Source organism: Phytophthora cinnamomi (genome assembly GCF_018691715.1).
Source record: "Phytophthora cinnamomi strain GKB4 chromosome Unknown Contig94, whole genome shotgun sequence".
In the NCBI taxonomy this organism is placed as follows: domain Eukaryota; phylum Oomycota; class Peronosporomycetes; order Peronosporales; family Peronosporaceae; genus Phytophthora; species Phytophthora cinnamomi.
In genome coordinates this window covers 298,929-325,136 of record NW_027151027.1, presented here as the reverse complement: position 1 = coordinate 325,136, position 26,208 = coordinate 298,929, and the positions used below count along the sequence as shown (strand labels likewise).

The following is a 26,208-nucleotide window of genomic DNA, read 5'->3' as shown; positions in this document are numbered from 1 at the left end:
CCCGCAGGAACTTGTAGCTTAGTGTATTTGTCTCCTAGACAGGAAAATGAAGAGTGAGGTCCGGGACTGATGCTGACCAGCCCTTCTCTCTGTCTCGTCGATCAACCGTGTCCAGAGGCGTCCCCCCAGCACGGGTTGAAGTGAGAGACGGATCGTCCTATTGACGATCCTTTAACAAACAGACATGCATCATATACAAAGTTCCATATGCAACCCAGGTCAGGCACGGACAGCCAGACCTGGAGAACATGCAGACCCCATGTGAATGGCTAGGAGCCGTCGGACACATCTGGGGCATCAAGGGGCAGTCTGTGATCACCACGTCCCTTCAGGATCGACAGCTGAGCCAAGCTGGTTAACTTCAAGGTCCGGTGTAACCGTCAGCCACTACAGGTATGCATGTAGCTTACTTGTATCTGCTTGGAGATGCACAAAAGTTTTGAAACTATTTGTGTGAAGTCTAACGGTTAATGCATTCGATGAACGTAGTCGATCTTTTCCCATAGACTTGCATACCGTGCGATCGTACTCGGGGATAAATTATCACACTATTTACTAGATTTAATTACTTGATCTCAGACACGATCATCGCTGGGTCAGCAACGGAGGGCGCTGGCAGCTCTACAGATACGGTGCTAAAAGTCCCAGCAGTATGCACTGTGAATACTGTCGTGGCGATCTACTTGAAGGCGTCGCGGAAAACCTCCACTGAAGATTCCCTTCTCCTCAACTTCCGCAGCCTGAACCACCAGCAATTCGTAGGCAAGACGTGCTCTTGAACAGCGACAAAATGTTTGCAGTCGTTATATAAACGAGAACGCTGAAGAGCACAATAATCACGAACCATCCGCCTGACGTGCTGTAGCCTCCGTAGTAACGCAGCTGCTGTACCTCGAGCTTCTGACGCGGAAGTAGGCCAACGAATGCGAGACTGAAAAGCTGGAAGCCCCACGAAATGAGGTACGTATAGCTGATCTGCATGCGTGTGGACTCGGAATCGTTGTTGACGTCCTCATCGGAGACGGAGAAGTACGAGTCAATGGCTTTGTATGCCGTCGTGCCCAGAGGAATAGCCATGTTGCGGAACGTGATGACCAAGCCATAAGTGGTGGCCTCGATACCACGAGGAGCCAGCTCCACAATCGGAAATACCAAGATCATAAAGCGCAATGCCATTGCCGGCGCTGCCAATACCGGTATGTACAACCAGAACCCCCGCCTCCTCACCACATGAAACACTGTGCAAGCCACTGTGACTACCTCCACGCCCACCGCCCAAAAGGTTGCAATGCAAAACAAGTGCGCCCAAGACCCGCGCAGGAGGAAGCGCCGAGTCGCGAGCAAACCACCAATAAATGCCAAGTACCACACCGCTGTTGCAATAGTCTTTGGCCACGGCTCGACATCGACCCAGTTCGCTTCAATCGCCGAGGCTGCGGTCGAGTCCATCGTCACGGTAAAACTCGCTACAAGCTCGAATATCAGCAGCTGCCACATCGCGCGGCTCTGAAGTAGTCTCCAAATGAGCTGGCATCGATCACCAAAACCCAGCGGGGGATCAAGGGGGCCGGTATCTGGCTGGTGGCGCCCTGGCCCTGCAGGACAGGATACGACGCCGGCGAAGGAGAAAATGGGCATTGTCTGAGCGGTCGGGTCTTCCTGCAGGAACCAAATGGAGCCCACGAGCGGCACCAGCGCACACATAGCCATCACCAACATGACCTGGTTCAAGCTCAGCGACCAAGAAAACGTTCCTCCATACGCAGGTCCATTGAGCGTAGAACCGACAAATAAATCCATGACGATGAATCCGATTGTCCTCGCAATGTAGATCGACACCTGCGTGCGTCCGCGCGTCGGCAGCGGTTCTCGCTGAGCGATCTCCACCACAACCCCGTCCGCCGCCACGTTCGCCAAGAAGAACCCAATCGTCCCCAGCGTCATGAACAGCACATATCTCCACGTCGCGCCCGTATCCCCCGCTGCGGGCATCCTGCTTGCTCCGAGGTAGAGCAGACTCGCGAGACACAATACCCAGCCGGCAATTAAGTACGGCTTCCTTCGGTAGCCGCATACCCTCAAGCTGTCCGTCAGCAAACCGCCGAAGGCCTTGAAGTTCCACGTCGCGTTGATGACGGTCGACGCCGCGCGCACCTGGTACTGCTGCAGCTGCAGGTAGTGGCTCAGGAAGGGCACGACAGCGCTGTTGAGGCCGCCGTAGAGCGCGCCAATGCACGCGTAGTTGAGCAGCAGTCCGACCGAGCGCCTCGCGAGCAGTGGCACCTGGCCGCCGGGCCGCAGCGCGCCGTCCGGCTCGAGGCCGTAGAAGCCGTACTCGCGGCGCTCGCCCAGCACGAAGGGGTCGGGCGGCGCCGCGTGCAGCAGCACGAGCGGGTCGCCGCGCAGCTCCGCGGGCAGCGAGTCCAGGCTGAGCGACAGCTCCTCGGACGATAGCGACAGCGACTTGGACGAGCTCTTGAGCCACACGCCCGAGGACTTGGCGTCGCTCGTGAGTGAAGCCATTTGGTACGAAACGGCGGGAGTAACGGTCGGGTGGCGACTAGCTCCACGAGTTCGTCATCCACGAGCAGGCAGGGAGGCTGGGGCGTCAACTGGAGGCGGAGCCGAGGGGGTGAAGGAGGACGCTGCGCTGCCTGCCACGAGCGATACGGTGTGTACGGGGACTGGCGGCGACGGGCTCGGGCAGGACGCGAATGCAGGCGTCGTTCATTCGAGTTGCCACAACCGTGCACAGAACCGCGCAGCGTATCCGCTATGACAGGGACCTGCAGTATAGGATGTGTGATATGGAATTTGAGAAACTAAGTGTATCAGGATATCGAGATTATATTGCATTAGCTGTTGTTAAATATGGAAATTGAAAATGGAGGGTAACACGATAATATCGTGGGATAGAGGGTAAGGTGGGTTAGGATGGTGCACTGTAGTCCAACGTCAGCGACGAAGGCACTGTAAACATGGCTTCATCTCTCGTCCGGCTGCAAAAGCTGCTGAGCTTGGTGCCGTTGCAGCCAGCAACAATTGCCATCACTAACAAGACGTTTGGTTCGCTGTTCCCATCTGGTCCTGCGCGCGAAAGCTGGCCCGGGCTCGGTTCACCCAGTCTGCATGTTTCGGTCCCTCTCAATGTCGCCAACACACCTGTTTTAGCGGAATGACTACCATGCTTGGTCAGCGCGGACCAACAACCGCGACATCAGCGCCATTGATGCCGCGGTTGGCACAACAGACTGCGTCGTATTGGCGTCTGCTTCTCTTCGGTTCGACCGTCGAACGGGAGGGAAGCCGGCACTGACGATCGGCGTACGCACTTGAATCCTGCAACGTGATGTCTCTCCACGCTTTGCCCGATCACAAGCCCACAGGCACCAACACCTTCCTGCCCCCAGCGCGGTGTCGCTTCGCCGCCACCACGACGCTTCCATATCCAGAGCCACTCGATCAAATGCAATGCAGAGCGTCAATCCGAAGTCGTCGCAGCGCTTCAACTTCCAATTTTCTTTTTGGTGGTCGCATGTGTCCCGAAAAGACTAGTGTCCAAACGCCCGTGTGACTCACAAAGACATTTCCCATCATTGCAAATCGCCATGTCGCCGCTGCTGTCGCGCCGCGGCCGGAAGCGCCCGCGCTGGTTCGTGTGGGACCCGGCGGGCATCGTGATCGCGGCCTTCGCGTGGGTGCTGCTGTTCGCGCTGCTGGGCGCCGTGCTGACGTCCATCTCGCAGTGGGTGGGGCTGCTCTCGCCCATGGGGGCGACCGAGGGCGTCTGGTTCTCGGGGCTCTCGCCCATGGGGGCGACCGAGGGCGTCTGGTTCTCGGGGCTCTTCGCCATGTGCCTCTGGTGCCACGTCGTGGTGGCCACCACCAACCCCGGCACGGTGCCGTTCAAGCTCAAGGGGCTGCCGCCTGCGGGCACCAGTGACGAGGACGAAGAGGACGGAGACGTGGAGGAGGTGGAGGAGGAGATGCCGCTCAACGAGTACGAGGAGGCGGAGGACGACGGCTCGCTGCTCGTCTACTGCGACGAGTGCGAGATCTACCGGCCGACCAGGTGCGGCGTCTATGGGGGACAGTGCTGTGCTGAGTAAGGACTGATAGTGGTGCTCTACCTATTGCGCTTCTTGTGCCTTTTTAGGGCAATGCACTGCCACACGTGCGAGCGGTGCATCGTGCTGCAAGACCACCACTGGTGCGCACGGGCTCGTAGTGTAGTGTGAGGTTTTGTTGTTGTGGTGTGCTGTGGTTGACGGGGTGTCTTGTGTGCTGCAGCCCGTGGGTGAACAACTGCGTGGGCATCGGTAACCAGAAGGCGTTCCTGCTCATGCTGCTGTACGTGACGGCCACGAGCGTGCAGGCGGCGCTGCTGGTGCTCATGCAGTACGCCTTGTGCTCGCGGGGCAAGTACTCGTGCGGCCTGCAGAACGACCAGTTCCCAGGCAAGCTGGGTGGCTGGATCTTGGCGGCAGCCGCCGTGTTCGGGCTCTTTTGCTCGCTCATGCTGGCCATGGAGCTGTACAACATTTATCAGGACCCGCTGTTCACGACGATCGCCAACCAGCTCGCGGCCCGCCGCGGCGGCGACAAGTCGCAGTCGACGCTGGAGCGACACCTGAGCGTTGTATGTGGTACGGACGGCATGCGGGCGTCGTGGTTCTTCCCTCCACCCGAGCGTCGCGCGCTGCACGACATGGAGATTGTGCAGGGCTTCCGGTGTCGCCCAGAGGATGCGGATATCTGCTGAATGCGAGAACGCGCGTGCGTCTGGCTGATTGTGGTATCATGGCTGTGTAGCAGTTGTAAGTTTAATTCGCTATCTCCAGCTCAAGGAGTGGCGGGGCCACTAGAAAAGAGACGCAGCGGGGCCATTTCTACTAAAACTTGGTCTGGACGCTCTAGACCACAGACATATAGAGAGCATGGTCATTCGTGGCCTCAACCACAAGCAAAGAGGACCATTATGAGGTTGCAAGCCGAGTGGATCCCCGCAAGGGGGGGGGTCTGTACAGGTTTAAGCCGAATACGCGAGGCGACCCTCCTCGCTTCGCTCTGCGTCGTGTAGGATTTATAAATCTTTAAAACCTTTATCACCTCAAAATATGTTCTGTTTGAACCAGATTCGACAGGGACACTGAGTCTATTGGAGAAATAAATCGTCACAAACCCCGTTTTCGAAGACAGTTTAGCTTCATTGAATGATTGCCCGATTTTCACTATCTCATTCCTTTGTAACACAGTCCCCGACGTGCACGTTTTCACACTTTCCTCGAGCCGCTCCTTTGCTGTGATTGTGTTGCCTCAAAATCCACTTTGGGATACGATTGTTCCAGAGATTTCGAAACATGCACTATCTTTTCCAAGCCGTAGTGAAACCCAAGCCTTGGACGAACATTGGAAGAACACTGTTCGTGGAACGAAGTGGGGAGGTAAAAAACCTCAAGAATATTGTTCTCGAGGTTTTAGAGCTTCGTCCGTAATATCGGTTTTTGCGGGGGAATATGCTGGCGTGTGCACTGCACAGTGCGCTGTGTTCGCTTCTCGCCGGTCTGATTGGCAGAAAGGATTTTTCCTGCGATTGGCTATTAGTCAAATCGTAATTTATCAAGATCTTGGAGAGGCGGGAGAATATTGCAATCTTCCCGACGATGATGCTAACTCGCGCTCAAGCTCGCGCTCAAGCTGCTGCTGTTCAGGACGATGTGGAGAACGACGGCGACATGGAGATCGACGGCGACATGGAAATCGACGGCAATGACGACGGAGAGATCGACACCGCTGGTGCTGATCATAGCGCAGCGCTTGTCGTCGCTGACACCGCCGCAACTACATCTGTTCACGCACTCGGCCCCAGCGTCAAGGACCACGTCACTGCGCTCGCCCAGCAGTTTCTCCTCAAGACTCAGGTGCTGGCAAGAGAGCATGCTGCCTTGCAGTTCCAGCAGGAAGGGCAAAAGCACGCCCAAAACGCCGCGTTGATGGCTGTGAAGGCCTCAACAGAGACCAGCGTAAGGCAGCTCACGGACCAACAACGCGACATTGCTGTAAAGCTCGGAGAAGCGCTGACGGCTACGCAAGCCAGCCTCTGGGAGCAACTGCAACAACTGCAGAAGGTCCAAGATGAGCGAGGCGGGCAAATTGAGAGCTACGTTCGTGCCAGACTTACCCAGGCGATTCAAGACGTACAGAAGGAGACTCGCGACTCACAGATGGTGATCGTGTCTCAGACGGACGAAATCCGCCAGAACTTGGCGCTGATGGAGCGTAACGTGGACGGCACGCTATCGCAGATGATTGAGCATGTTCAAAAGCTCATCGAAGACAAGCTCGTTGGACGCAATCTCGCCGAGGAGACATCACAGATTGTACAGCAGCAACTAGAAAAGTCTACCGATCATGTCGCGGCGACAGTAATGGAGCATGTGCTCAAACTCGTCGACGACAAGCTTGCGATGTCTCAAGGTCGGACCAGCCTCACACAAGAGGCAGCGCAGATCATCCAACAGCAAGTGGAAAGGTCGACAGAGGGCATAGCGGCGGAAGTTATGGACCACGTACAGCAACTTGTCGAAGGCAAACTAGCTGTGGCTCTTCGCGGATCCAGTCGCAACCACGAGATGAGCGAGATGGTGAAGCATCAAGTGGAAATAGCGATGGAAGGCGTTTCATTTGCAATGAAGAGCTCAGTAGAGCTAGATCTCCAGAAGGCGTGCAACTCAATTCACGATGAATTGTTGCGGTGCGCTTGCGATGTAGATGGGCCTCTACGAATCCTTTCGCGGCTTCATTACAGAAACAACAATGCACGCAAACCGTCACCTTGAAGCACGCATCCAGAAGCTGCTTATGAACACGCAGTCGGAGGTAAATCTACAAGTGCAGCGTCAAGCGGACGCGACAGTGGCTCTTCGTGAGCATGTCAACAAGAAGTGCGCGCGTATAGAGAAGCAAAGCCAGCAAAGTGAATGTGTCGGCCTTGAAAGTACTATTGCAAGTCTCGTGAAGAAGGAGGTGGATCTGTGTATCAACGCTCTGCAGGGCAAGGATCCCCGGTCTGGCGATGACTCGGTGCGACAAGAAGCTGCACTAGCTGGTCAGCCCAAACATTCCCAATACAGCATTGAACACAGCTTGCAGACGGCTGTTGAAGCCGTCTGCAAGACGATTAAGGAGAGCATCCGTGAGCTAACGTCAGTAGACGAACTCCAGAGAAGTCGAACGACACACTACGAACCCAACTGGAGCAGCGACGGCGAAGGTGTCAGCGACTCTGACATAGATAGTGAATTCGAAAAGAAGATGCTAGAGGCATGGGAGAAATCCTACCGACACGCACCACGACCCGCCTCTCCTGTTGAACTGCCTAATACAGAGAGCCGTCGGCCAAGCAACCTCGATGATGAGTCAAAAGTGCCTGTAGCGTCGGCGAGGGGTCAGCTTCACACGGCGGCGATGGTCCACACTACGTTGGCGTTAAGTGCTGAGACGCAGACATAAAATCAAGCGCCCCAGACACTACAAACGACTAGTCCGCCACTCATGGCATCACCCGAGCGGTGCATATCGAACAGGATGGTGGTTGTGAGGCCAACCTCGGCTGTGGCAGCGGGGACTTGTGCTTCGTCACAAACCGAGGAATATCACGGATATTCCCCACCACTATGGCCGACATCCACCGGCCTTGAGCGATTTCAGCCACTTCGAGGGCGCGCTCGAGCCCCTGCACGACACACACATCATCGAGCGCGAGCACACAAACAGGTGGCACTAAGTGTACTCGTGTCAGATCTTCAGCTTCAAGTGCAAATGAGAGAGGAGCAGACAGCACAACGCTACTTGTCGAGCAGTGGAACGTGAATATTGCTACTGATCAAGCGTTGTCAAGTGCAGCTGGTCGGCAAGGTAAACAATGCTTAACGAAAAGCAAAACACAATGCGTGTATTAACTCACTCACTAGTCATCTTGTCGATTTCATAATACATTTACCATTCCGATTTCTCCTCGAAGTCGTTAGGTAGTGACATACTAGAAGCGAAGTCGGCCAGAAGGTCGCTTGTCATCTCGTCCAGGTCGTAGTCCATTTCTTCGGCGATGGGAAGGTGAAGCTGGTAGGTGTGTGCAAGTGATGCTGTCCCTTTGGGATCTCCTCACACTGCAGCAAGTCAACGAAGTCGCTGTTCCTGTTCAGGAATGCGCACATATCGATGTTGTGCTCTGCTAACGTCGTGCGCTGTGTAGTTACCATCTGTCCGTTTACTCCAAAATCACGCTCAATCTGACACGAAGATACGGGTATTGAGAACAGCACTCTCACAGCTTTGGGTATGATACGGTAATCGCCTTGATGCTCTAGTCTTTGCCAAAACTCAAGTACTGATTCCTTTGGTGTGTAGTCCTCCTTTCGTGCAATGTCAACCGGATCCTCTAGCCATCGATCGAGTTCCTCTTCTGCACGTCGATCCTGCCTGCTAAAGGTTGATGGTCGGCTTGATCTGGGCGCAAATTCCGCTTCCAGTCGGCTGACTTGCACAACAGGTGGAGGTGGTTCAAATTCAGAGACGTCCGCGGATTCACTTACTGCCTTAAATAAGTCTAATAAGTTGCAGCGAATTTTGGCGTTCACATCGTTCTTCCTGGTCACAGCATCTCTTCCATCTTTGCCATGCTGACGGCACGACGAAATCACTGCACGATCGAGACTCCTCTCGGTTCGTTTGAAGATAGGGTGGAGTTTCAACTGCATTTCAAATACAAATTGACACTCTTGGAACTGCTTGTCGTTGTAATATCTGCTGAAGAAGCGTTCGTCCAATGCTTCGCGCAATAATCTTCGCACATCCGCAGCCAGTGGTGTAAGGTCACTCGCAGGAATCCAACGAGGATTTTTGTCGGTTGATAGGTAGTGTGGCAAAGGCTGTTTAGGGTCGAGGTCGTGAATACGCGCCATATACAGCTGTACGAGCACGTCAACTTGAATAGGATGCTCTGCTTGACATATTCGCTTGATCTCACCTATTTGCCTCAACACAGACAACACATGGACCAAGTCGTCATGGCGATTAGCCAACGGGAACTCTGGTGGCGGCTGGTTGGCACGAAGTGCTTTATGAGCTCGCTCTTCATACCACGCAGTTATTGCAGGCCACTTCTCAAGAACTCTCTCCAATGAGCGCGTCATGCTCAAGAAACGTGACGTAGAATATCCAACAAGCCGCGTGGAGGCACTCTTAGTCTTAGACTTACAGAGCTCTGCAAATAAGCTCCCAGTGACAGACACCGCCTTGACCTGAAAGATTGTTCTTACCAACCGTGAGATTAAGTCCGCCATCTCCGGGTTAGCCGCAGCACTAGCAGCTCCATTTACACCGCATGATGACTTTGTAGCTGCGTGGGCCATGTGTGCGAAGCACCACTCCCAGTGCAGATTGAGTTCTTTGCACAGCATCGATTTCACGTCACCTCCTGAGTCGCTCGTAGCCCCATAGAAATCGCTCGTCGCTAAGCTGAAGTCCTCGAGCATGTGCTTCAGCCACGCTTTAAAGGGCTTTAAGATGCCGCCATCACGATCTCCATACGCGGGGTTGAACTTTCTCATACCCAAGAGAATGGACTTGTACTGCCAGGCCTTATCCACCAGGTAAACCCGCAACCCAAGAAACTTGTCTTGCGTTGTTTTGCAAGTCCAAAAATCTGCCACGAGCGTAAAGTTCGGGTAGCCCTCTCGGTTCTCTTGCAGATAGTTAGTGATTTCCTTACGTGTTGAAGAATACAGCTCCACTATGGCTTCCTTCACCTGCTTCGTAGTTATCTCGGTCTTCATCTCATCCTTATAGAGCAGCGCTTGAATGAGTCTTGCCTCTTCGTACTCAACCATACGAAACGCCAAGTTATGGTTGATGATCATGAGAGTGGTCATCAGCACGTTTAGCCGGATTGGATTGTTTGAGTACAGGACGGACGATGACAGGTGGCTGTAATCATTGTCGTGTTTGCGCTTCTTGGCGGTCGCTGCCTCCGTTTTCGGCGAACCAACGTTGTGAATCTTCTGGAGGTGCTTCACGGCCATGGTCGTTTTGCCAGCATAGAGCTTGAACAGGTTTTTCCTGACGTCCGACACGCCTCGTCAGCCAAACAAGCCCACGCAAAGACCTCCTTCCGTTCTCGACGTACTTGACACGAACCCCCACTTGAATATGTACGACGTTTCCTTTGGTCGTGGAGGTACCAACTCGAAGGGTCCAAGGGCCTGGAACTCTTCCACTGCTTGGCGGACCACAGAAGGTGGCTCTGCCATCGTCACGTCCTGGCTGGAGGTGTCGTGGGTCTCTGCAGATGTCACGAGTGTGGACTGGATGTGAAGTAAGTCCCTGTGGAGGTCTCTAGTCTTGTCGGCTGCGCTGTGATCTCGATGCTTGGTGGCAGGGCCACTGGCATGAAGTCATTAGACTGGCGGCACAGTGAGTTCCTGCGGTGGCCACGAGTCTGTCGGCTGTACTGCGAGCGCGTCGGAAGCTCAGCACACGCGAGCGCAGACCGCTTCTTGGGCAGAGAATATCTTCGCGAGAGAGCTCGGTAAATTTCAGTGCGGCTGTGGAAGATCGTGCGATTTTCAGCCAATCCAACGCGTAGGATACGAACACGCCAGATCCGCTTAAATACAAAATCCGCGAGAACGAATATCGGGAGGGAAGCTCGCAATAATGTTCGTTGTTCTCGCACTTTAGCGACGAGAACACGAAAATCAGGTTTTTCATGTTCACTCATTTTCGTGGAAGCGTTTTCTCACCCACTTTTTGTTCCCCTACCCGCATGTTCGTCCAAGGCTTGGTGAAACCATCCCATTAATGTTCGTTCGTCGTCGAGATCGTATGCGCGTTGTATCACAGAGCCAGCATCTTCTGGGTGAATAGATGCCGATACCAAGGTGAAGATGCTACGCGAGGCGGTTGCAAGCGCTCTAAGTGTGGACCGAGTGATGCTGGAGCTCTGCTTGACCCGTAAAGATGACCACTGGTTGCTGGACGATGACAGCGTAGGCAACTTCTTGGTTGGAGACGTCAGCACGGGATATCCACAGATGCAAGTCTCGTGGAAGCCGCCCAACCGGAGTATTTCGGACCAAAGTTCGACCTTGACGAGGAGTCAATCCACGTGCTGATCGAGATCCGAGTACCTTCGTCGGTATGCAACGTCGCGCTGAGCCCTCCTGAATCACTGGTGTCTTCGTGTGGAGCGCAAATGGGTTCTCAGGACCCGATTAGCGATGTTTACTACGACCTGCTGGCTGAAGAGGCCAGAAACCACACTCGGCGTGGAATGAGGAGAAGCACGACAAGCGATTGCTCGCTTTTTCTCTGCTTCGATGCCGGGCACAGGAAAACTGCGTTTGGTGAATGAGTTCCTGCGTCTGCTCCGTGAGATGTTTGGAGGTTGAACAGCGAGCCGAGGACGAAACGATGCATGCACTTTCAACGTCTCGTTTGGATCTCAAATACCGCTTAGGATAAAGATCACGGCGTTTTCCGCAAAGTTCACCAGTACACGCATGCCAGTAGTACTTTGGCGCTATCCCCGGAGCAGTTCCAGGCTGAAAAGGAGAAGGCGGTCGGGAATACGATCTCTTTGTTCTCTTTAGTACTGGTGAAGTGTCAAGCGCTCTTCACAATAGTGCGAAAGTGGACCGCAACTATTGGAAGGAGTACCATGGCCCATTCTCTGCAAGGGTCCGATTATTGGTGAAACCATGCTCGAACGCGTCTGCTGATGCGGTTGTCGTCGGTAAAGGGACAGACAAGTGGATCCGCGGATGCCGTGTCGAGAAGCGGAAGGAGCGTTCAGTAGATCATCTACTGTAGATGACTGTAAGAAATGTTCATCGACCTGAAGCTGTGGGAAAGAGATGTCGAGCCCAGGAACCAGCAAAACGCTGAGCCCACCCAGTAGACTCTTTGGATTCCATTTTGTCGGACTGCGGTGTACTGCAGCAGTACTACTGCTCCTCTTGCTTATACGGCACATGGCTACGGCTACGCCTCTGGTGATGTGCATACTCGAAACGTAATTCGTGGGGATCTGTTGCGTAGCTTGGCTAGGTCTCCAATCGGATGCGTACTTGTCTGGTTCCAAGTGACACAAAAGTATATAATATATACTTTGAAGTTGGTGATATTATCACCGCCTTCGTCGGTATACATGGTGCGCGAGAGTTCCTTGGCCGCGTCGTTGGCTCCGATCGTGTCGACGATGCGCCCGACGGTGCCGACCTTGCTGCCGAACGTCTATTGCGCGGTGCGCGTGTTGGTACGCGAGACACTCTTCCTCTTGACCCTGGAGCGTCATCTTGGTCGTCTCGATGTTCCAGCTAGACCTGTTTTTATTGAAGACAGCACAACGATGTTTGCCGGAAAACTAGAACCTTCAGCGAAGTTGAGGAAACTCATACCCATATTTTCTGGGAGTGTCCATGTGCAGTGAGCTGCTGGGTACGACGCAGTGATTGACAATGATATCAATACATTCCGTGAGTATTGCGCACCGCGAAATGCAATCCCGATTTCGGACTCTATGAAAAAGAGAGTAACTCAAACGCAGGAGCATGTACGAAACAGCACGAAGATACATTAAAAAGCGTATCTGGCAAGTATTGGCCACGGCATGTGGTACAGCGCGATGGATTCAGCGCAACAGGCTAATCTTTGAAGGGGAATCAACGTCAGCAGAGCAAAGCTTTATCGAGTTCAGAGTGACGAGTTGAAAGCAATGTACACGGAGCGAAAAGATGAGGCCACAGAAAGCGGAACAAAGAAGGCTGGTGGAGCTTCGTAATGATGCCAGGTCAAGCAGAACATGTAGAGGCTCTATGAGCCATTCACAACGCAGTTTTTTTTAGCTTAGTTTAAAAACTGCGTTGTGAACACTTCATAAATGTGTAAAGTTCACTGAACGTGTTCAATTTTGTGTCTGCTCTGACCTCGGCCACGACAAGGTAAGAGATAAGGCCCTGCTCGAGCGCTTGGCTAGCATGGAATTGCTAGCCTTGCCGCTGCGGCCCCGTTTCCGCGGGCGCGTTGAAATCCCGAATCGCCGAAGATCGGATCGCGAGGCGTGACTCGTAATCGGCGTAAACGCCCGCGGGAACGCGCCTGCGACGACCACCAGGCGCGGTCAAGCCAATGTCTCGGATCAAGCCATCAGCGAAGGGCAGCCATGTTGGGTGAAGGCCGGAGCAGCCGCGCCGAATGCGGCGAGGCATGGAGACCAGCGGTTCATGGTGAAGTTCATCAGCCTCCGCTGCTCTGGACCGAGAACGGGCCCTGCCGCAGTGACATGAGCCTCGCTGACCGTCTCTGCGCCGGCAACATCAAGCAGCGCTGGGCTTGAGGCGGGTCTGGGTCGGATGCCGCCCGCAAGTGACTGGCCGACGGAAAGCCAGAGCCTCAACGCCTCGACCAGCCGTCGTTGGCAACATCAGTGGTTGGCAGCAAAACTGCGCGGTCGAGCCAGCCCGACGAGCTCCCGGCAGTCCAGCAGACCGCGCGGCACGGCGCGCGAATATCGCGTTAGCTGATGACAGCACATGCGGCACAGCAGCAGCGCCCGAGAGCTCGGCGGCGAGCAGCAGCAGTCCTTCGAGCCGAGGTTGCCCTCCATGAATGTAGACTGGACGTCGCATTGGCTCTGGCGCAATCGCACGTAATCTGGTGGATAGCGACGGGTCGGAAAGGCCCATTTCACGCGAATGAGTCACGAATTGGGCTCTAAATAATTTGGAGCGCTACGCCCACGCTTCAGGCAGGTTCGACGTTGCAAGACACAGCAGCCACAGGGACATTGGATCGCCTAGCTGGTGCAACCTGGTGACGGTAAAGCTCACTGTTATATTACTGCAAGAAGAAAAGCGCTGCAATCTGCTGGGGAACGGGAAGACAAAGCGGCTATGAGCATTGTGTGTTCGTAGAATCCAATGGCCACGAAGTATCGCTCAGCACTGCATTGCACCAGCGCGTAGCCGTAATCGCACTTTAAACTAGTGCCACAGTCCTCCTTTTGCGTGCCCGAGCGACGCTCGGATAGCGTCAAGCCCAATTAGAATCCATGACAAGGACTCGGTTTCTGTATTTCCTAGCTCGGGAGTACACCTGTGCAGCCATCAGCACTTATCGTTGTAGCCCAGCGCATTAGACGCGCCCCACGTGCTGCGTCAGCGTGGCTGGCGCACGCGAAAAACGGAGGTGCATCGTATCCTCCAAGTGCAGTCGTATTCCTAATAACTTCCGCTCTACGATCACAACCAGCAAAATCGATACACTTGTTGGTAGTGGATTGATTAGTATGAGGGTGGTGAGGTGCTAGTAGAACGATGCTCCTGCTGGCGTTTGGGGCGTTTATGATCGTCTTACAGTTAATATGATACATACCTATTGGATAGAATCCCGAAAACATACGTCATTCTGGTTTGGCTACGTTGTCGGAGTACATGTATCGCGGTACAGCCAGTCATCACAGGAGCATCGCAGGTTTGGCGCGATCCGGCTACCCCAACACGAGATTGATAACGGGACATTGTCAGTAAACGGTTTTGATCGTGGATGTGTAGCTCTCTGTCGCGACTGCTCTGTGAACTTTGTGTTGAAAGTGCGACTTTAGGTGGGATTTGCAAGGCTCTACACTTGACAGGTCAGTTAGTGGTTTCACTCCTAACAGCGCCCGCACTGACCAGCGTGCAGCCAAGTGAAACGTGCACGTCGGCGCGTGCATGTACATATACTTGTTGCCCAACAATGGTCTATAATGGTGCGGAAGGTTACTTTCGGGTAGTTGTAAACGTTTTCCTTTCGAGGAAGTCGCGGGTCATCTTTTGAAAATGGCTAGCCATTCGTCGATAGATAAACCCCGGGGCCCACGGGCCGTGGGGCACTCAACTGGCAAAACGAGTTACACAACGCGCGCCTCGTAGCACGGAGCCGGAAGCTGCCAAACTAGTCGACTGCTCCTCGCGTTGAAGAGGCCAGCTCGAACTTGCTGTTAGTAGCGCTGGGCGGCATTCCAGCTCAGATCTGGAACCAAATCATGTTCAACGGCAGGGTGTAATGTCTAGGGCGCGTGGAGTTCACACGAGCGGAGCTCTGCGCTGTCGTTGGTGCGCTATTAGCGGCGTGTTCGCCGGTTTTCCTGCGCTCATGGCGCGCGTCCTGCAGTTTGCTGCTCGAAAATGGGCTCTCTGACTGAGCCGCTTGTCCCGGCCGTGCGCGCGACGCCCATTTTCCCATAAAATCGCCGCAATCCCTGCCATCCTGTATGCTATGTGCACGCGACGCTCGCTTGCCCCGAGCGACTTGCTATTCAACAGACCTCGAATACCGCATACCCCTACCCTCGTCATCGTTGATAGCGCCATGGACTGCAGCGCAAGCAGCACTCACTTCTTCCGCCGGCGATATCGCTCATTCGCACATTTACAGGCAAGTGCACAGTCTGTCCGTTACCCACCCAGTCACCCAATCACCCACCCACAGGCCCATGGCGGTGCTCCCGACGCGCGCCAGGGACGAGCAGCCCGAGGCTGTCGGGCCCGTCAAGACGCTCGAGCACGAGAACCAACTGTTCGAGACGCAGCTGAATGAGGACGACGACGACGACGAGGAGGAGGAGGCCGTGCGCGCCAAGCGCCTGTCCAGCGGCACGGCCGCGAGCAGCGACGGCGAGGCGCTGACCGGCGACGACAAGGAGCGCATGCGAGAGCTGCGCGAGCGTCTGCTGCAGGACGCCAACCGCGCGCCGTCCCCGGCCGCCGCCAACAAGGCGCACTTCCGCCGCGCCTCGACCGTGGCCGTGCCCACGACGGGCCTCGTGCCCAAGCCCGAGCGCGACGACGACAGCGCCAGCGAGGCCGGCGAGACGCCCACGAGTCTGCGCCTCACGCGCTCCAAGAGCTGGGCCGGCTGTCCGCAGCGCGACGCCGCGCTGGAGGCCATCGAGCAGCGCCAGGTGCGCTTCCGCTTCTCCACGGCCGCCTCGGCGCGCGAGGTGGTGCGTGAGATGTACTCGCACCGCCTGCGCGAGTTCCCCGAGCAGTGCCTGCTCACGGCGCAGATGGAGATGCAGGTGGGCAAGGTCTGGCGCCGCATGACGGTGCAGGTGGACCGCGACGGCGTCAACTGCCAGCGCGTGTCGCTCTTCCGCAAGAAGACCAAGGAAATCCAGATCGCCAAGGACGACCTGCTCGGCGCGGCGCTCTCGCCCGGCAGCAGGACCAGCGTGGACCTGCACTTCATGCTGCCCGGCCGCGGCAAGGAGCACCGCCGCCTCATGCGCCGCTACCGCACGCTCACGCTGCGGTTCGGTGACGAGGAGACGGCTGCCAAGCTGGTGGCGTCGCTGCAGACGTTCGTCAAGTGGATGGCCCGCGTGCCCGAGAATGTGACACGCCGCATCAAGGTGGTGGTGAACCCGCACTCCGGCCGCCGTCGCGGCCGCCAAGTCTGGGAGCACTGGCGGCCGCTGCTCGAGCTCGCCGACATCCAGTGCGACGTGGAGGAGACGGAGTACAGCGGCCACGCGCGCGACATTGGCGCGGCGTTCGACCTGGAGAAGAAGTACGAGGCCATCGTGTTCGTCGGAGGCGACGGCACCGTGAACGAGTTCATGAACGGCGTCTTCTCCCGCGAGGAGAGTGTGTGGCGCACGCTGGTCGCGACCACCCCGGTGTCGCTCATTTGCGCCGGCACAGATAACGCCTTCGGCAAGGGCGTGGGCACCCCGAGCCACGCTTCGTCGGTGTACTGCATCATCAAGCGCAAGATCCGCCCGCTCGATGTGATGACGTGCCAAGCCAGCAACGAGGACGGCTCGACTCGTCTCGAGTTTGCCTGCACAGGTGTGAGCTACGGTATCGGCTCCGATATCGCTGTGGAGTCGGAGGCCACGCGGTGGCTCGGCGTGCACCGCTACCTCTACCTCAAGATCAAGCGCGGCATTTTCGCGCCGCACAAACACGAGGCCAAGATCAGCTACATCCTGTCGGACAACACGCCGGTCGACCCCGAGACGGGCGAGCAGGTGCTACGCACGTACTACGAGATCATGGACGATACTGCGGAGGACCAGCATAATGTGGAGCGCTGCAGTATTTACGACGATTCGGACCCGGACGCCAAGCAGTGGAAGGGTGACGCCGAGTCCATCTTCCACCCGGCCAGCGAGGAGAAGTACGCTGGCCAGTGGCAGAGCTTCACGTCCGAGCTGACGTCGGCTGGCGGATCGAACGTGTACTTCGAGACAAAGTATGCGCACCCGTCGGACGGAAACCTCGACCTCATCTACTCCCGCAAGGGAAACGTTATGCAGACGGCCGAGATCGCGGTGCGATACATATCGAACACGTTCCTCAAGTCGGAGCTCGTGGGTTACTACAAGGTGAAGGCGATGGTGATCGAGCCTATTGTGGAGGACGTGCTGAACGTGGACGGCGAGGTGTTCGCTGGCCCGGGCCCGTTCCGCATCGAGGTGGTGCCGCAGCTCCTGTGCGTGCTCTCCGAAAAGTAAGTTGCAACCTATCCGTAATTGACGATTCATAACACACCCGAAGACGATACAAAAAATGCCGTGGTAGTACCGTCGGTAACATAGTGGCAGGACGTAGGCGCAGAGCACGATCGAAGGGCTCTAGGGGCAAGGCAGCGGGCGTCGAAGGCAGCGCCCGCCGCCGCAGGGGGTAATCTAAAGTACATGCACGTAGTGAGTCAGTGATTGCTTATTTCCATGGCCCCGAGTTCTTGTTGAAGTACACGTGTAAGTCAGCCGTCGTCTTCCCGCCGTTGCCCTTTACACAGCTGTCATCAGCATCGTCAGTCAAGTCAAGATTTGACACTGGCGGGAGCTCAGACACCACGGTAAATGGCAAACTATCCGTCACCTGCATACTACATGTAGCTGTAGCTAGCTATTCTGGCCATTGTGCTAACGCTGCGGATAAGTCTGCGGATAAGGTCACCCAGAGCAGGCTCAATAAGTATCTTCCAAGCGTGTCAAATGATGTAGCCATTGTGGACATGATAGCTACATCTTCAGAAAGGAGTCGAAACGGATAGGCCGGTTTGTGATAGGGTTTCGCAGGATGTTGTTTTGGTACAGCTCAGAGCACGTGCCGCGTGGTGAGGTAAGGACCAAGGCTCGCCTGTGCCAGTAAAATGCTTGGCAAGTCGCCACTTGCGCGACACAATCCGTGATTGATGCGCCGTCAAAACATGGTGGCCCGCTTTTATTTTACCTGTTCATCGCGATCTCCGTAGAGGGGTGGTCTAGCGCAAGTCAACATCGCTTTCAACATGTGGGATCGACTGATGTGGGGTGAGAGAGTGAGTCAGTGCTTCTCCAGAACGGACGACTTCTGCCAATGTATTCCGATCCGCACTCTCGAAGCGTGGATCGTGGTGGCTGGACTGTGTGCAAGGCTATCTACTCCATTGCATTGTGCGAGGAGAAACTTCGGTCATGCTGCAGCAAAAAGCGTCAATACAAATCTGACGCAGCGCGTCAAGCATCACCGTGGTGTCGCGCCACACTTGTTGGTGTACGCCACTTTGGGTACACGGCGCAGAGACCAGCCTTCCCGACGAGGTGACGTCGAGGTTTTTTCCAGCCTGGCTCTTCGCGAGCCTGTCTGTCATGGCTGCACTCCCCTCGCGAGCAAGCAGCGCGCGCGCGACTAAGACTCCGCTATCTGCAACTGCCATCAATATGGTCGTCGAGGGGATAGCGCTTGGGCTCAGCTTGCCGGTGCCGACGGCGGCTCGGCGCCTGCGCTGAACTGCGGACGGGCGCTGTGGAGGGGGGCTGGCGTCGCGAGGTTTATTGCGACACGAAAAAAAAGGCCGTCGTCGTCGCGTTGCACTCGTCTTCGCCAATGAAATTGCGCCAAATGCGAGCGCGGGGTAGGTGTGTCAAAACGCGGTGCCCTCGAAAGTCCGCCGCTCTTTCCCCGACGGCGCCGTCTCCCCACGGCGCAGTCTTTTCGAGACGCGGGCTTCTCGCTCAGACGACGACGCAAGGGGGCCGTCACGAGCCGAGAGGAAGAGGCCTCGTACGACGGATAGACGGACGTCCAGTTCGGATTGTTGCGCTGGCCAAACGCCAGCAGCCCGCGGAGGTCGACGCAGCAGCAGGAAGCGCTCGCCTCGCCTCGCCTCGCCCCACAGCGGTAGAGACTCGCAGACTGAACTGACCCAGGTAAGTGGAGGGGGCAAGGGGAACCGCCCCACCGCCAGAGTCCGAGCGGTAGAACGTAGTAGAACGCGTAGAACGCGCTAACCAGCACGTCGCTGCTTGCTCACTCCCGTCCAGGCCGCCATGTCGTTCCGGTTCCCCCGCTGGGGCCGCAAGAAGAACAAGAGCAAGGAGCCGCCCGTGGGGGGCACCAAGTACTACCCGGACGGGGCGGCGGGGGCGGGCGGCGTCCCTCGCGCGCCGCCCTCCGGCCGCACCTACAGCAACGGCTCGGACTACCAGTCGCAGCAGTCGTGGCAGTCCAACGGCGGCGGCGGGGGGATGCCCCCCGCGCCCGCCTCGGCGGACTACCAGAACTCGGGCGCGGGCCGCGCGCCCTCCGCCAACCGCGGCGCGCCGCTGCCCTTCTCGCACCCGCTCTACGCCATGGACGCCGAGGGCATGATCCACCTCAAGGCCACGGGCAAGGGCCTGGACGACTCGGACCTGGCCGTGCACCAGGACGAGATCATCAACACGGTCGTCAAGTACGTGCAGGACTCGATGCGCAAGGAGCTGGGCTTCCGCGAGGTCTTCATCCCGGCCAACAGCGCGCCCGAGGCGCCCGTCAAGGCCAACGTCTTCGTGTCGCGCAACTTCGAGTCGTGCAAGAAGCTGCTGGTGTTCGTGGCCGTGAGCCGCGGCCTCTACCCGGGCCTCTGGAGCCGCGGCCTCGTGCTGCACGCCGGCGTCAAGAGCGGCTCCATGCTCGAGTACTTCCGCAAGGCCATCGACGAGGGCTACGGCATCATCGTGGCCAACCCCAACAAGAACGTCATCGTCATGCGCGACGGCAAGCAGCGCCTGCAGATCCCCGGCTCGTCCAGCCCGGAGGAGCACATGGACTCGCTCTGGGACTCGTACGTCGCCCGGTCCTCCGCCAGAAGGGTCTACTTCCTCGGCTACTCGTACGGAGGCGTGCTCATCAAGTACCTGCTGCAGTCCCGCGGCGACCAGCTCATGCGTCGCAACGGAGCCATTGCGCTCATCGAGTCGAGTCACCGTATTGAGGACGGCGACTCGCAGTCGGTCAAGTCCATCTTGGCGCACCGCACCATGTACTGGGAGAGCAACGACCACCTCTTCCAGACCAAGCTGGACGGCGACGCGCCACACCGTACTGGCTGCACGTGTCTGTCGGCGGGCAGACCGCCGCGCGCGCACGCGAACCACTACTACGTCACTGCCTTCTGCATCAACAAGATCCAGGACGCGCTGTTCCGGTTTCTTGACACGCGGGATGCTACTACCTACGTGGCCGGCGAGAAGCCTGTGCCCGATCCGCCGGCTTCGGCGCCGGCGCTCATGGGCAATGGAGCTGCCGCGAGCGGACCGCAGCTTGCGCGCCAGGAGTCCACCAGACGCGAAGCCAACAACTCCAAGATGGGCACCAGTGAGAAGCACTGCAACCTGTGTTTGTTCCACTTCACGCTGTTCGACCGTCGCCACCACTGCCGCATGTGCCACCGCGCGGTCTGCAATGCTTGCTCGCGCGACCGTCTTTTCCTGCCCGGGTCGAGCACGGCGCAGCGTGTGTGTACGGAGTGTGCTACGGAGGGACCTCGCGGCAACAACAACAACAACCAGAACAACCAGGCGGCGAACCAGCCTCCTCCGAGCTACCCGCGCCTCAACCGCACGGCTAGCGATGCCGTGGCCACGACGAACTCCTCGCAGGATATGTCCCAGGCGCGTAACCGCTCGGACACTCAGATGTCGAACCAGGGCCGGTCAGAGTCAAATGCTCAGCCGCCTGGAAACTCAAAGCTCAGCGTGGAGGACTTCGACCTGTTGAAGGTTATTGGCAAGGGTGCCTTCGGCAAGGTCATGCTCGTGCGCAAGAAGGTGCCCGATGGATCGACGTCCCCGAACGCGATCTACGCTATGAAGGTGCTGAAGAAGGCGTCCGTGTTTGCCAAGAACCAGGTGGAGCACACCAAGTCGGAGCGCCGTATCCTGCGTGATATCGATCACCCGTTCGTGGTGCGTCTGCGGTACGCATTCCAGAACGAAGACAAGCTGTACCTTGTCATGGACTACTACAACGGTGGTTCGCTCTTCTTCCACCTGCGTAAGTCGCGCAAGTTCTCGGAGAAGCGTGCTCGCTTCTACGCTGCTCAGCTGCTGATGTCTATGTCACACTTGCACGAGCTGAATATCGCCTACCGAGACTTGAAGCTTGAGAATATTCTGATGGATGACAAGGGTTTCATCGCCCTGACGGACTTCGGTCTGTCCAAGGAAAACGTCGACGTGCCCGATGGTGCCAAGACCTTCTGTGGTACGGCCGAGTACATTGCACCCGAGTTGCTCAAGGGTCTGCCCTACGGTAAGGCTGTGGATTGGTGGGGCTTCGGTACGCTGCTGTATGAAATGATGACCGGCCAGACTCCGTTCTTCGATCGCAACCGAAAGCGCATGTTCCACAACATTCTGCACCGGGATGTTGTATTCACCCAGGCTTTCTCGGAGGATGCCAAGGATCTGCTGACGGGTCTGCTTCGCCGAGACCCTGCCAAGCGGTTAGGCTCAGGTCCTTCGGGCGTGCAGGAGATTATGGACCATCCGTTCTTCGCTAGCATCGACTTCGACAAGCTGCTGAAGCGCGAGGTGGAGCCCCCCTTCAAGCCCGTGGTGAACAGCGAGGCGGATACCGGCAACGTTGCTAACATCTTCACGCGCGAAATGGCTCGCGACTCGCCAGTGACGCAGGAGCTGGGCGCAACGCATCGCGCACAGGCCCACTTTGACGGCTTTACCTACATGCCCGGCAACGAGCACCTGAACTAAGCAAGAGTTAAAGGCGATGAAGAAGGCTTCGCAACAGGCCAGATTGTTAGATGACTACCCGCCCCAACGACGACGAAGTCGAGGGCAGGAGCGAGCTGCATGGGGAAAGCTGCCAAGTCGAGAAAAAAACAAGATCAGCGTATGTCGGGCGTAGTCGTCTCGGCCGAGGCAGCTTCGTTGGAACACCCCATTGCAGCGAGTGGGTAAGGGAGACGATACGAGCGAGAGAGCCGTGTCGATGTGTGTTGTGTACGAGAAGAAGAGAAGGGAAGAAGAGCAAGAGCGAGCGAGCTGACAAGAGGATGCACGACCCGCGACAGGGTCAGGAGCACGGAGAGAAAAGCTAGCTCGGCGCTGACGCGGAGATGTAGTGTAGCCTCCCACCAGCAAACTCGCCATTTTAGTTTTAGCTTTGCGAGTGGCTTAAGATGAAAAAAGAGAAAATATCCATACTACTCTTTCTAGCGTTGAAAGCGAGTGCTGTGTGTTCGTCCATCGGGGCAACCATCTAACATGCGCGTGCATTTACGTCCTTGTGCATGTTAAACCACTTCAACTTCAACAAGAACATACACAGTTGCGAGCGTCACGCGTTGCATTGATGTTTGTATTTAGGATGCAAGTCCACCACTTGCGCTGCACCTTATCGCTGCTTGCACGTCTTGTACTTGGTCAGACACCAAGCACAAGAGTGCTCGCCTAAAAATATTGGCGTCATGCTGAGACTTGACGAAGCTCTTGCCCTTCAACACGCAGGGAGGGAAGCCATCTATTCTGGAGGCTAGTTAGTCTCCGTCGCCAAGAATGCAGGGAGGAAGGCAAGCACCACTATTGATAGCGGCGCCAACAATAGTCCTCTTGCGTGTAACTCGCCAACGGCTTGCGTAGTGCTGCACTTCTCCTTCCTCACTTCCCAACTTTCCAGCCTTTGCGAGCGCCCAAAGCCCCGGGCCTTCGCCTTCCGCCGTCGAGCTTCCAGCGACCATGAGCAACGTCAACGAGCCCATTCGATTCGGCGATGTCGTCAAGCTGCAGACCAAGTCGGCGTTCGTCGAGAGTGCCGCCCCTGCCTGCTTGGGCTTCCTGGAGCTCCCGGGCAAGGCCCAGCCCCAGCTGCTCGTCGTGCCTCCCGTGAAGGACGAGGTCAAGGACCGCTTCACCGAGGCCGAGTTCATCATGTACGACTCCGCCACCTTCTCGAGCGCTCTTGACACTCTTGACACTTGATCTTGACTCTCACGACTTGTTGTGCTTTGACCTTCTAGTGCTCCGATTCGAGGCGAGAAGCAGCAGCCGAACGGCACCCCGCTCACCTACCAGACCCCGTTCGTGCTGCGAACTTCGGACGGCAAGGACGGCAGCACCTACTCGCTGAATAACAAGGTGACGGGCCAGCGCGAAGGCATCAGTCTGCAGGTGTCGGCCACCAAGGGCGAGATGTACATCCAGGTCGAGAAGGAGGGCTGCTCTAACGGTGCGGGGCTCCACTACGGCGACGACGGCCTCAGCCTGCACGTCGTGGACTCGAACCGCGTCCGCAAGACGCTCAACCACGTGCTGACCCACGTCGTTAAGCCCAAGAGCGACACGCCCGGCGGTCTCGTCACCTGCGGCGCCAAGGGCACGGCCCTGACCTTCAGCTTCCAGCGAGCCGTGGACGCAGAGGGCAAACTGCTGACGGAGACGCGCAAGTTCGTCAAGAACCCGCAGGCGCGTCGCTCCAGCCTGGACGCACTCAGCCCAACCAAGATGGACGAGCTGGGCCGTGCCGACCGCATTGACAGCAGCGAGTTCTCGGACGTCGACTCCATGAGCCGCTCCAGCAGCATCGTCGGTCTCGGTTCGAACCCCGCTAGTCCTCGTGGAGCCGCCCCGGCGAATGCATTGGCGACGCCCGTGAGTGCTGCTGAGGTCGCTGCTCGTCTCCCAGCAGCGAAGGTGGAAGCACAGGGAACGGAGGCTACTGCATCTACGAGCAGTGCAAGTGCTAATGGATCTTCACACGAGTCTTCGCCCACACCGCCTAGGAACTCGCTCACGGAGGCGAAGCCTGGTGATAACAAGGCGGCTGCCACACCAGCCTCACCGGCCAAGAATGCTGGCACGGCGGCAAAGGCCTCGGCAACTCCTGCTGCCTCGCCGGTGAAGCCTGCCGAGTCGCCTGTGAAGACTGCCACGACCCCTGCTGCATCTCCAGTGAAGGCCGGCGCTGCTAAGCCTGGCACTTCGAAGACAGAGGCTGTCAAGACCGAAGCAGCGAAGCCTGAGCATGTGAAAGCCGAGACTACCAAGACGGAGACTGCCAAGGCAAATCCAGCGAAGGCTGCGACGGGCAATGCTACGACTGCCAAGACCGAGACGAAGACCGAGCCTGTCAAGGCCATGACGACGGCCACGCCTCCGCCAACGCCAATCAAGACGGACCAAGCTGAGCCTAAGACGGTCCTAGCTGATGCCTCGACCTTCCCTCCCATGCCGGCCATTAGCGGGCCTGCACCTTCGCCGGTGGTGGTGTCTCCGAAGTCTTCGGCCTCGCCGAAATCCGGTGCTAAGGCGGCGGGAACCCCCTCTGGAACGCCCGCTTCGCCGAAGATGATGAAGGAAGAGGAAGTCGCCCAGTTGAAGGCCGAAGCTGAGGTGGAGAACCTTGAGCCGGCGTGCGGTGCCAAGTGCAGCCTCATGTAAGGGGAACCAGGCTCGTCGTCACTCCCGATACTCGCGTACATCTCCAACACCTTGCACGCTATTAACCACTTATGAACCACAGCCTCATGGCTCCTCCACTATCTTGTCAAACATGCTTTCCATCGCCTCACGTGCAGCTTGAACACTCTCCTCGCCCTCCATCTTCTCATGTTCACCCTTTTGTCTTCGCCGATCACGCTGCAACGCAGCAGCTGAGCTTTCACGCCGAGCAATGCGCTCAAGCCGCTTTTGTTCCTGTGCTTCACGTTCGCGCGCCTGTGCATCTCCGGCAGCGCTGATCATAAATCCTTCGTCTCGCAAGTACGGCTCGGCCAACAACCCTCGCTGCTGCACTCGCGTAGACCGGAACCCCTCGGAGTTTTCAAGCACGATAGGCACGTAGATCGGATCCATCCAGCGTGCCAAGGTTCTCCGCACGAACGTCAATTGCGGCGCGGTAGTTGGTGAGCAAAAGCTCAAGCCTCGTGGCGCCCCTGGACGCTGGCAATCGTGTGTACGTTGAGCTCTCTCCAAAGCTTCCGATGCCGCAATTCCGTACACGCGGCCAAGCAGTAATGCCGACACGATTCCCGTGCGTCCGTGGCCCAGACGACTGAAGATGTAGATGTTCTTGCCTGCTCGGAGTCTCGACTCGACCTGACCTTGGAGAAATGCAATCAGCTCGTCGTTGTCTGGAACCTCATCGTGTACGATAGGAAAGTACACGAACTCAATCTGCATCATGCCAAGTCGTGCGACTTCGTGCGTGGCCTTGGCTGCTTGCTGCTCCGCCAGTTGCAAACGTTGCTCAAGAGCTTCACGGGCCTCTTTTATCTTGGCTTCTTCAGCGGCGTCTTCGTCCTGCTGCTGCTGCATTGTCATCGACGCTCTCCGCTTCTCGCTGTTCTTGGTCCCTGAGCCTCCCATCGCAGCAGCGGCAGCGTTGGCAGCTTCAACGTCGAAGTCAACTAACGCTTGCTGCGCGAGCTCCACATGTCTCCTGCTGATCGTCTCGGCGCCCTTCAGCTCCATGCAAAGTGCTTGGTACTTGTTTCGAACTTGGCGCTCGTAGCTCCATTCAGTGTCGGGGCCTCCCGCTGCTGCTGCCTCCATACTCGTGAGCTCTTGAGCCTCCATAAGACAGACGAACACGCTGATCTGCTGCAGGAGAACACTCGTAGCGAAGTCAGTGCGTGACACCAGTCGCCGTGCCTCGCGGAAGGCTGGCCCGATGGGGCATGTTCCAGCTAGCACTCGTCCTCGGATGACCCAGTAGGTTGTATCTGCAGGCCCAGCGTGGTTCGCTCGGAACAGCTTGTACGTTGCCATGTCTTCGATGATGACTTGTGTTCCAGGCGCAACCGACTTGTCCTGGGCCGTGCGACGACGAGCCCCCATGCGTGGCAGTTTAGGCAACATTGCTTTCATTCCATGACTTGGGTGCCAAGTAATAG

At 57.0% G+C, this 26,208-nt stretch overlaps 6 protein-coding genes across 6 annotated transcripts; 4 read left to right on the top strand and 2 right to left on the bottom strand.

Annotated features, from left to right (window-relative positions):
- Window positions 1–726: 726 nt before the first annotated feature.
- IUM83_18861 (putative transmembrane protein) lies at window positions 727–2,523 on the bottom strand (the record flags this gene model as incomplete). Its single annotated transcript, XM_067943882.1, has 1 exon — window positions 727–2,523. The coding sequence occupies one exon, from the start codon at window positions 2,521–2,523 to the stop codon at window positions 727–729; it is 1,797 nt and encodes a 598-aa protein (XP_067783921.1).
- Window positions 2,524–3,608: 1,085 nt separating this feature from the next.
- Window positions 3,609–4,762, top strand: IUM83_18860 (Palmitoyltransferase ZDHHC7; the record flags this gene model as incomplete). Its single annotated transcript, XM_067943881.1, has 3 exons — window positions 3,609–4,072; window positions 4,157–4,183; window positions 4,291–4,762. The coding sequence occupies 3 exons, from the start codon at window positions 3,609–3,611 to the stop codon at window positions 4,760–4,762; spliced, it is 963 nt and encodes a 320-aa protein (XP_067783922.1).
- A 10,773-nt stretch (window positions 4,763–15,535) lies between these two features.
- Window positions 15,536–17,560, top strand: IUM83_18859 (agc akt protein kinase; the record flags this gene model as incomplete). The annotated part of the gene is made up of 1 exon (XM_067943880.1): window positions 15,536–17,560. The coding sequence occupies one exon, from the start codon at window positions 15,536–15,538 to the stop codon at window positions 17,558–17,560; it is 2,025 nt and encodes a 674-aa protein (XP_067783951.1).
- Window positions 17,561–19,234: 1,674 nt separating this feature from the next.
- Window positions 19,235–22,069, top strand: IUM83_18858 (AGC/AKT protein kinase; the record flags this gene model as incomplete). The annotated part of the gene is made up of 2 exons (XM_067943879.1): window positions 19,235–19,243; window positions 19,358–22,069. The coding sequence occupies 2 exons, from the start codon at window positions 19,235–19,237 to the stop codon at window positions 22,067–22,069; spliced, it is 2,721 nt and encodes a 906-aa protein (XP_067783950.1).
- A 984-nt stretch (window positions 22,070–23,053) lies between these two features.
- IUM83_18857 (uncharacterized protein) lies at window positions 23,054–24,754 on the top strand (the record flags this gene model as incomplete). The annotated part of the gene is made up of 2 exons (XM_067943878.1): window positions 23,054–23,247; window positions 23,335–24,754. The coding sequence occupies 2 exons, from the start codon at window positions 23,054–23,056 to the stop codon at window positions 24,752–24,754; spliced, it is 1,614 nt and encodes a 537-aa protein (XP_067783954.1).
- An 84-nt stretch (window positions 24,755–24,838) lies between these two features.
- On the bottom strand, window positions 24,839–26,152 carry IUM83_18856 (map kinase phosphatase; the record flags this gene model as incomplete). Its single annotated transcript, XM_067943877.1, has 1 exon — window positions 24,839–26,152. The coding sequence occupies one exon, from the start codon at window positions 26,150–26,152 to the stop codon at window positions 24,839–24,841; it is 1,314 nt and encodes a 437-aa protein (XP_067783953.1).
- Window positions 26,153–26,208: the final 56 nt, after the last annotated feature.